Here is a 10,029-nt window from a genome sequence, read left to right on the forward strand (position 1 = left end):
AGCAGGAAGCAGGTGGAGATGCCCCCTGTGGGTCTGATGATGTGTCTGTGCTGTGTTGCAGAAAGGCACGATGCCCTCTATGTGGTGGGCTCCTTGGATGAAACCCTGGAGCTCCGAGGAATGAGGTACCATCCCATTGACATAGAGACCTCTGTGATACGAGCACATAAGAGCATTGCAGAATGGTAAGAGCCTCAGAATTCATCTCCTGCCTCCTCCTTCTAAAGCAGCAGAAGTCGAGCTGTGTGATGCAGCAGAGACTTGCTGTACAGGGAGCTCACCAAAACTTCCCTTAGTTATTCTCCCTGCAGTTGTTTCTCAAATGAAATTTCCCTTGCCTCTGCTGCTCAAAAAAACCTTTTTATCAGCATGTGATCTTTGAAGGCTGAAAGCTGGGGAGGGCTGGGAACAGGGCAGCAGAGCACTTGCAGGCTGGGCTGTGAGCTGCCCTGCCTGTGTCCAAATGTGTGCACTTGGGCAGGAAAAGCACATCTCAAGGATTTCCTGAATGGTGGCTTCTAACATACATGATTCTGGTTTGGTTCTAGTGGATGATCACAGCGTTTTGCTGTAGCTCCTCTCCACTCTCAAAGGGGTCGTGTGTACTTGTCACCTTTGGGAAGTGTTTTCTCTCCTACCATAAAGTCTGTAGATTCACACAAGTATGTTAATGTCAAGTGTGGAATCCTAATGGTTCCCCTTTCAGTTTTGAAGTGCAAAGGGCTCTTAAGTACACGCTTGTGTACATATAAAAAAGACCTACTTGCATTTGGTACATGGAGAATTAAAAAACAAGTGAGGGAAAATATCCCAAGAAGTTACAGCTTTAATGCCTGTTGGTTTATGGATACTTTTACCTCACTATTGTCTCACTTGTTCTTACTTATGATATTGTTCAAGCCTTGCAAAATGTATTTCCAGGGGGTCTCTCTTTGATAACTCTGCCTATTTACTTTTTTCTCACTGTAACTCTTTCCATTGTGCCAACAGTGCTGTGTTTACATGGACCAACTTGCTGGTGGTGGTTGTGGAGCTGGAAGGCTCAGAACAAGAAGCATTGGACCTGGTGGCACTGGTCACAAATGTGGTTCTGGAAGAGCATTATCTCATAGTAGGTGTTGTTGTCATTGTGGACCCTGGTGTTATTCCCATCAATTCCCGTGGTGAGAAGCAGCGGATGCACTTGAGAGATGGATTTTTAGCTGACCAGCTGGATCCTATTTATGTTGCCTACAACATGTGAGAGCAGAAGATCATATCAAGGCCAAAGCACCAAAATCAAGGGACTTCCCAAACAACAACGTTGGGATCCATTTTCTGTGTTTTTTAGAAGCTGTTGGAAGACCTTAGGGAAATGGAGATGCTGATCTTCCCAGACCTTCATCTCTCAGATTGCATTTGCTTTCATAAAACCATTGATACACATTTTAACAGTTGAAGCTGTCCTAGGATGGAGAGTTGACTGGAATTCCTGAAGGAAGCTTGTTAGAAATATCATGGACCAGTGTTTGGTTTTTTTTTTACAGTAATTACGAATGTCAGTACTTGATGCACTGCATAAAAGGACATGAAGTGGGGTGGGGAGAGAACACCAGCTGTGAGGAGGACTCCTGGAAATCATGCTGAAAGTCATGGGTAACCCTGTGGGGTCCACCCTCCGTGGGATGGTTTGCAATAAACTGGCAGGATCTTTCCAGATTGCACACAACTCTACCATATTCTCTACTGTACTGAAAGGAATTTTGCACATATTTGAGATAGAAAAATGCAGCTTTTTTTAATTTTAAATCAGTGACTCGTTCCCCATTCAGAAGAAACAAAATTCATTCCAGTCCTGGATTGGATATCACCACCATTATGCTGCTGTTCAGCTTTTTTTGTACCAAGCAAAAAGAAATAGTGCAACTGTAAGAAAGTTACTTACTGTGCCATGCTGGACCTTGTCATGCTATAAACTTTATAATAAAATAGAAATTAATAATCCAGGTTTAAGTACTTGATGCAGGAGCCTTCACTGCTCCTGCTGTGGTGACTTCAAGTGGCTTGTTCCCATAGCATCAGCTGTGACTGCCCTGCAACACACCAACCATTTGAAAATTCATTCCAAAGCAAAGAGTCTCTGAATGATTTGTAGAAATGTTTACAAAGCATGGTCTTACAATATGTTTTCCTTGAGTATCCTGTGCTAAAACTTAGGATACTGGGGGATTTTTTTCCACCATGGAAAAGATAATTCAGTGTTAGTTGATCCGCTGTGGTACAAACTTTCATTATTTTATTATTTCTTTTTAGAGTTGTATTTAGACAGACTCCTGTTTTCTTCAAGCTGAAATACCCAGTTGGTTGTGTCACACTTGACTAAAAAAGGTTTGGACGTTTCTGCCTGATCTAACACTGCAGTGAACCTAATTCAGAAAGAGAATGTGAAATTATTCAAATACTTCATGTATTTGAAGGTAAGCATGAGACTAGCAAATAATTATTTTTATAGAGTTCTTAAAAAGACTTTAGGCTAATTAAATCCTTTTTCATAATGCATGGGTTTGGCAAAGGAGCCAGGTTTTCCTGCAAGGCAATTCTGCCAGGATCAGTGCCTGAGAAAGGTGGATGTTGGTCTCCTGATGTGAGGATATCAAGCTGACTCTTGGTCAAATAAACTATAGAATCTTCAACAGAAAGCTTTCCTATCTAGTAGTTCTTTGCCCTCATGGTGTTTTACTGTGGTGTATTATACAGCTGCATATTCTACTATGACTGTAATTATGTACAGAACTTGTGTAACTTATTAAGTGCAGCAACCTCTACCGGTGGACTGTGGGATACTCCTTGTAACAGAACAGCTGGGAAAAGGAAAGAACTACCTACCCCCCATTTTAATGTTGTAGGTTTTCTAGCAAATAGAGCATTGTAAATTTTTTTTTGTATTGAGGTATTGATGCCAGTGAGACAAGTTGCCTTGTAAAGTCAAACCTAAAACAAAAAGCACATTAAACATTTCAGTACAGCTCTTGAAATTCTGACTTGCTTGAACATTTAAACTTTGTTAAGATCAAAACTTATCTACAGTTTTCACCTGTGTTTTGGGCAATTTCATGTGTAAAGAGCTTTTTTCTGCTAAATTTCATCACAGTTGCTTTACAGTTAAAAGCCTCAAACAGGCACATCCTCAAAACCTGGAAGGTCAGGCTGCTCCTCTGCCACCTGCACACCAGGGAACGTCCCTACAGGTGTGACAGGTGTGGGAAGAACTTCTGCTTCTCTGCCCAGCTGGTGTTGCACCAGCTTCTCAGGTTGGGGGAGAGGAACTTAGAAGTGTTGTGCCTGTGGGAAGGCCTTCAAGCAGGTGTTGTCCTTCAAGGAGGTGTTGTCCTTCAAGCAGCACCTGCAGACTCAGGAGACATGTGGGCCTCACAGCTGCTCAGTGTGTAGCTGAACCTTCTCCAGGTCCTCCTCCCTCCAGCTGCACATGAGGACTCACCACGGGGAGCAGCCATCCCACTGTTTGCAGCTGGGCACATGCCAGGATGTCCAGGTTTGAAAAGCATTGTAAAAAGCACCAGCAGGATGAAGAGAGACCTGGTGCTAGACCCAGGCTAATGACCACCAGGGCAAAAGCACTGGGTGAAAAGCAGGGACAGGAGGAGCAGCACTGAGATGACAGCCTGAGGGAGCCTCATCAGGCTGACCCAAAGCAGCAGCAGGCAGAAAAGCTGTAGAAGTCACTAGAAGAAGAAGTGTTCCTGGCCCATGGCTGACAGCAGGTAGTGTCTGGTTTAATTTGTATTAGGTTTCATTTGTATTAGCAGAAACTGAGGTGCTGCAGCAGCAGGACCCCAGAGAGTGTTTCCAAATGGAATGATTTATCTGAAACAAGGCTCAATGCAGATACTTCTGGGGCACAGCAGATGACAGCCTGCTGAGGGAGGCTCCCCACAGCCAAGGTGTGTGCACAACCCTTTGGATACAGGGGGATCCCACCCTCTTGGCAGGTCTCAGTTGTTTTGTTTTCAGCCAGCACTTTTTTTCAAACCCTCTTCTAGGGGTTCCTGGCCAAAGCAGCTGCTCTTAGCCAGACTGCAAGAGGTGTGGTTCTTTGTAGGTGGAAATAATTTAACTTCTAGTCTCTTAAGTGAAGGCAAAGGGTTTTGTTCAAAGAGGGAAAGGAGATGGTACACCTACAGAAAGTAGATTTTTACCAACAGTGGGTTTAGGAAACAAGCAGGAATTCATCCTGCAAAATAGGGTTTGTTTCTAGAAGCAGTGTATGTGGGAGAGGGAAGGATCTTGGAGCCTTTGCTGGTTTTGTCACTGCTAATGACACACGTTGTGCTTGGCACAATGCTGTGGGTGAAGGGCATTTCAAGCTGGCAGGTTTTAGGGCAGTTTGACTCCTCTTTCTCAAAACTAGTGAAGAGGGGTGTCAAAAATGTGTAATTCATCTGGAATTGAATGAGTTTTGGCATGTTAAGCTTGTGGTAAAGAGAGAAGAAACATTTGTTTGTTTTATTGACCTCAACTTTGGGGAAGGTAAAGGGTAGTAAGGAGGGTGTTCTAAGCCCCATCTCCTGAGGTACCAAGTGGCTGTAGCTGGTTGAGGGAGGGAGGTTGAGGTGCCACGAAGGGGCTGCTGGCAAAGTCTCAGAGCTGCTCTGGGATGTGAGGCCAGAGCCCAGTGGGTACAAAATGACTTTGTAAGCATTAATAAATCTGCCTTGGTTGCAGCACTGGTCTTTGTCAGCCAGCACTTTGCACTGGCTTCATTTTGTAAGCTTTTTGTCATCCCAGCAGCAGTGCTTTGAGGCTACTTGCTGCCTTTATTTATCACTTATTGTTACCCAGGAATTTATTTTAGCAGAAGAAAAAGAAAACAGTTTCCTTTAGTTGTACATTTCTAATTCTTTGTACCAAGTCCCTTGTTTATTTAATGATGTTTCTCTGCACTTTAAGGATGCTTTTGGAAGGATTTCTGGTCTTGGTTTCTGTTGCATATTCTCAACCCTGTTTTAAAGCCAAAAAAGGAGTGTTCTGGAAGCTTGCACATGGGAAATGCTGCAGTGTGTGGGGCCAGACATGGTCATGGACATGGACATGGTTGGTACATGACAGAGCAGGATTATACTAATTTGCAGCCAACAAAATGGCACTGAGTAATTCTCTAACTGTTGGCAATTTGGGATGTACCTGATGCTGGTTATAGTCACTCTTACTGCTAAACTGATGTTTACTTTAAATATTTACGTGGTCGGATATTTCAGAGGAGATTTTTTTCAAAGCCAGAGTTTCTTGTCATGACAAATTTTTGCTACAGTCTTTAGGTAGCTTTTTTGTGACCAGTTGTTTTGTTTAGGAGGAACTAGACACACTGAGCTTTATTTCCAGTTGAGTTATGCCAGTTGCTATAGGAGCAGATTTCCATCTTTTTTGGATTTCAACACAAGTTACCAGAATAATAAACACCAGTCTTTTTCTCCAGTCTTTTTTTTTTTTTTTAAACAATGCTGTTCTCAACTAAACATAGAGGTTTTCTTATGGAAGTGAGGAATGTTTGCTAATTTCCTACCAGTCTTTAAACCCTGGTTTGCAAAGGTCACTGCAAAATAACAGTTTGTCTTGGTATCTGGTATTTTTCTTTGCCAAACGTGGGTGGCAGTGCCGTGGTGGTTGTGCCTGTGCTTGTGAACTGGAACACCTACATGTGCAAGAGTCAAAATTGGAGTGGGAAGAAAATACAAAAGTGGACTTTTAAAGATCAGTTGCCTGTTGGCCCTTAGTGGTTTTTGGAGGCGTTTTATTTTGTAGTGTTTGAAAAGCTCTTCTAGTTTCCTGCTCTGTCAGCTGCTTTCCCCCTGCATTTGGAATCCCACACTGTTGGGGATGCAGGATGAACTCAGGCTTTGTACTCAGTAAAATGCAGTGTGGAGAGCATTTCAGAATGGAAAACCTACCCACACTCTCATTCCCTCCTCTTGCAGTGCAGTGAGGAAGGCACATCCTTTGGATTTAGTATCTGGTGAGGGGAACAGCCTCAGCCCACAGATCACCCAGAAAAGCTGCTGCTTTCTCTTGAAATGTGTTTTCCAGCTGAAAGTGCAGAGGGAGCAGGTGTGCTCCCATGTCAGGATCCTGCCAGGAGGCAGGAGCACCCTTTGGTGCCAGCACAGCCTCAGAGCACATGGGAGCCATGGCCCAGTGCTGCAGGCTGTGTTTGTGCCATTGCTTTGCTCCACTCAGTGAGGTTGGGAGTGTTTCTTCTGGGGTGTGTAGAAGTCTGCATTTGATTTGTGGAGGATTTGTGGAAAAAAAACATATTTTGGGTTTGCTGGGTTTTTTTTTTTTGACGGTAAGTGATTTTTCTTGCTGTTTTCTTGCACGGTGATGCTGACAGGCCTGAGCTGTTTGTCCAGCAGGGCTGGCAGGGAGGAGATGAAGGGTTGGTGCCCAACAGGAAGCTCCAGCCTTCCCTCTGACAGTGCAGGGCAGCCAGGGAGGCACACACAGCCTGAGACAAAGGGACTCATTTTTCACCAGGGACTAGTTGCAGCTTAGAGACCGACACAACATTTTATTCTTGCTGTTTCCACACTCTGGAAGCTGTGCCTGGTCCACGTTTGGGCACTGTCATCACACTGGGTGGACCCCCCATCCCACTGGCTGAACCTGGAGACCTTGCCAAGGCACATCCAAGCCCAGGAGCTGTTACTTTCACTTCCAGGTCTGTGGGCTGCTGAAGAGCAGGAGGATTCATCAACAAGACAAGAGCCTGGACTGTTAGATGGTTATGCTTTGCCTTTCAAGCCAAGGGCATTTCAGTTTGCCAGAAAATGTGTGGGCTGTGCTGAGCTCCTGGGCCAGTGCAGGGGCTGTGCTGAGCTCCTGGGACAGGGCAGGGGCTGTGCTGAGCTCCTGGGACAGGGCAGGGGCTGTGCTGAGCTCCTGGGACAGGGCAGGGGCTGTGCTGAGCTCCTGGGACAGGGCAGGGGCTGTGCTGAGCTCCTGGGACAGGGCAGAGGCTGTGCTGAGCTCCTGGGACAGTGCAGGGGCTGTGCTGAGCTCCTGGGACAGTGCAGGGGCTGTGCTGAGCTCCTGGGACAGTGCAGGGGCTGTGCTGAGCTCCTGGGACAGTGCAGGGGCTGTGCTGAGCTCCTGGGACAGGGCAGGGGCTGTGCTGAGCTCCTGGGACAGGGCAGGGGCTGTGCTGAGCTCCTGGGACAGGGCAGAGGCTGTGCTGCCTGGGTTAGTACCATGCACAGGATGGTCAGAGCCCACAGGAATCAACGGAAACGATTCTGTTCAGGCCAGTGGGCTCAGAACCAGGCCTCTCTAAGTAGCTCCTCTGCTTCACCTCGTGCTTCAGCCCTTCCATGTGCCCCTTCCCTCTGCAAGCAGGATTGGGTTGCAGCATCCCCCTGCCTCCAGCCCCATGCAGGTCCCTTGCACGCAGCAGCAGGGAAGCACCTTGAGACAAGGCATTCACACATGACATCCAGCCAGGTGGGCACTGGCCAGCAGCCTTTCCTGAGCCATGTGGGTGTTTTTTGTTCACGAAGCCACAGAACTTAATAAGCAACTTAAGTCTAGCACAAGCTTAGCTCCTGGGAGCCCCCTGTCACCCTCAGTCTGGTTCCCGGAGGAGCAGTGCTGCTCTGCATCTCTCCAGCATGAAGAGCTCCAGGTGAGCTCACCTGCTCCCCACCAGCTCACTCATGCTCAAAGAACTCATGGCAAGCAGCAGTGACCATTGCAATGAAGGCCACAAACTCCTGGAAGTCACACTCTGCATCCCCGTCGCTGTCCAGGGCCTCCATGACTTTGTCCACAGTCTCCTGGTCTTTGATCTCCTGAAAGGATAGAAACAGGAAGCCAAAGCTGGGGAGCAGATCCTAGAAAAGCTGGATCTGAAGAAGGAAGCATATAGGGGGTGGAAACTAGGGCAGGTATCCTGGGGGGATTACAGAGAGGTTGTCTGAGCAGCCTGGGATCAGGTGAGGAGAGCCAAATCCCAGAGGGAATTAAATCTGGCCAGGATCTTAAGAGCAATAAGAAAAGCTTCTGCAGGTATGCTGGGGAGAAAAGGACACCCAAAGAGAATGTCTGAGCTCCTGGGACAGGGCAGGGGCTGTGCTGAGCTCCTGGGACAGGGCAGGGGGTGTGCTGCCTGGGTTAGTACCATGCACAGGATGGTCAGAGCCCACAGGAATCAACGGAAACGATTCTGTTCAGGCCAGTGGGCTCAGAACCAGGCCTCTCTAAGTAGCTCCTCTGCTTCACCTCGTGCTTCAGCCCTTCCATGTGCCCCTTCCCTCTGCAAGCAGGATTGGGTTGCAGCATCCCCCTGCCTCCAGCCCCATGCAGGTCCCTTGCACGCAGCAGCAGGGAAGCACCTTGAGACAAGGCATTCACACATGACATCCAGCCAGGTGGGCACTGGCCAGCAGCCTTTCCTGAGCCATGTGGGTGTTTTTTGTTCACGAAGCCACAGAACTTAATAAGCAACTTAAGTCTAGCACAAGCTTAGCTCCTGGGAGCCCCCAGTCACCCTCAGTCTGGTTCCCAGAGGAGCAGTGCTGCTCTGCATCTCTCCAGCATGAAGAGCTCCAGGTGAGCTCACCTGCTCCCCACCAGCTCACTCATGCTCAAAGAACTCATGGCAAGCAGCAGTGACCATTGCAATGAAGGCCACAAACTCCTGGAAGTCACACTCTGCATCCCCGTCGCTGTCCAGGGCCTCCATGACTTTGTCCACAGTCTCCTGGTCTTTGATCTCCTGAAAGGATAGAAACAGGAAGCCAAAGCTGGGGAGCAGATCCTAGAAAAGCTGGATCTGAAGAAGGAAGCATATAGGGGGTGGAAACTAGGGCAGGTATCCTGGGGGGATTACAGAGAGGTTGTCTGAGCAGCCTGGGATCAGGTGAGGAGAGCCAAATCCCAGAGGGAATTAAATCTGGCCAGGATCTTAAGAGCAATAAGAAAAGCTTCTGCAGGTATGCTGGGGAGAAAAGGACACCCAAAGAGAATGTAGGGTCTCTCCTGGAGGAAACAGGCTAGATAGCAACACAGGAAATTGAGGAGGCTGAGGTCCTCAATGACTGCTTTGCTTCAGCCTTCTCTGGCAAGGGCTCCAGTCTCAGCACAAAGGCCACAGCAGGTCAAAGCAGGGACTGGGAGAATGAAGCAGCCCCCACTGTAGGACAAGAACAGGCTTGTGACCATCTAAAGAACCTGAAGGTGCACAAAGTCTGTGGGACTTGATGGGGTTCACCCATGGGTCCTGAGGGAGCTGGCAGATGCAGTTGCTGAGCCTCTGTCCATCATGTTTGAGAGGTCCTGGCAGTCAGGTCAGGTTCCTGCTAACATAGCCCCTGTTTTTTAAAAAGGGGAAGAAGGAAGAGCCAGGGAACTACAGGCTGGTCAGTCTCTGTGCCTGGCAAGGTCATGGAGCAGATCCTCCTGGAAAGTCTGCTAAGGCACATGGAAAATAAAGAGGTGACTGGTGACAGCCAACATGGCTTCACTAAGGGCAAGTGATGCCTGACCAATTGGGTGGCCTTCTAGAACAAGGCTACAGAGGTGGTGGATGGTGGCAGAGCAACTGATGACATCTACCTGGATTTGTGCAAGGCCTTTGACACTGTCCCACACCACATCCTGGTCTGCAAACTCACAAGGCATGGATTTGACAGATGGACCACTTGGTGGATAAGAAATTGGCTGGATGGCCCCTCCCAGAGAGTTGTGGTCAATGGTTCAGTGTCCCAGTAGAGACAAGTGACAATTGGTGCTCCTCAGGGGTCAGTATTGGAACCAGTGCTGTTTAACATCTTTGATGCAGACATGGACAGTGGGATTGAGTGTCTCCTCAGCAAGTTTGCTGATGATCCCAAGCTGGGTGGTGTGGCTGACACCCTAGAGGGAAGGAATCCATCCAGAGGGACCTTGACAGGCTGGAGAGGTTTGCTCATGCCAACTTCATGAGGTTCAACAAGGCCAAGTGCAGGGTCCTGCACCTGGGTCAGCACAACCCCAGGCACA

The 10,029-nt window shown here is 47.9% G+C and overlaps 3 protein-coding genes across 3 annotated transcripts in view; 1 reads left to right on the top strand and 2 right to left on the bottom strand.

Moving 5' to 3' along the window:
• Positions 1–1,243, top strand: part of DIP2A (DIP2 disco-interacting protein 2 homolog A (Drosophila)) — an 80,117-nt gene extending 78,874 nt beyond the window's left edge. The window contains exons 36-37 of the mRNA XM_010001122.1: positions 62–185; positions 991–1,243. Of these exons, the coding sequence (XP_009999424.1) occupies positions 62–185; positions 991–1,243 (377 nt within the window). The remainder of the gene's footprint in view (positions 1–61; positions 186–990) is intronic.
• Positions 1,244–7,697: 6,454 nt separating this feature from the next.
• On the bottom strand, positions 7,698–8,289 carry LOC104391790 (protein S100-B-like). The gene is made up of 2 exons (XM_010001133.1): positions 8,269–8,289; positions 7,698–7,838 (listed from the first exon to the last, which is right to left on the bottom strand). Exons 1-2 carry the CDS (start codon positions 8,287–8,289, stop codon positions 7,698–7,700), a joined length of 162 nt encoding a protein of 53 aa, XP_009999435.1.
• Positions 8,290–8,623: 334 nt separating this feature from the next.
• Positions 8,624–10,029, bottom strand: part of LOC104391731 (protein S100-B) — a 2,534-nt gene continuing 1,128 nt past the window's right edge. Inside the window, exon 2 of the mRNA XM_010001064.1 lies at positions 8,624–8,764. Within this exon, the coding sequence (XP_009999366.1) occupies positions 8,624–8,764 (141 nt within the window). The remainder of the gene's footprint in view (positions 8,765–10,029) is intronic.

Source organism: Chaetura pelagica, unplaced genomic scaffold (genome assembly GCF_000747805.2).
Source record: "Chaetura pelagica isolate M959 unplaced genomic scaffold, ChaPel_1.0 scaffold611, whole genome shotgun sequence".
NCBI classification, from domain to species: Eukaryota; Metazoa; Chordata; class Aves; order Apodiformes; family Apodidae; genus Chaetura; species Chaetura pelagica.

Coding starts and splice junctions, on each gene's coding strand:
- LOC104391790 (XM_010001133.1), bottom strand. CDS start 8,289: ATGGAAGGGCTGAAGCACGAG. Junction 7,839..8,268: donor TGGAAGGGCTGAAGCACGAG/GTGAAGCAGAGG, acceptor CTATCCTTTCAG/GAGATCAAAGACCAGGAGAC.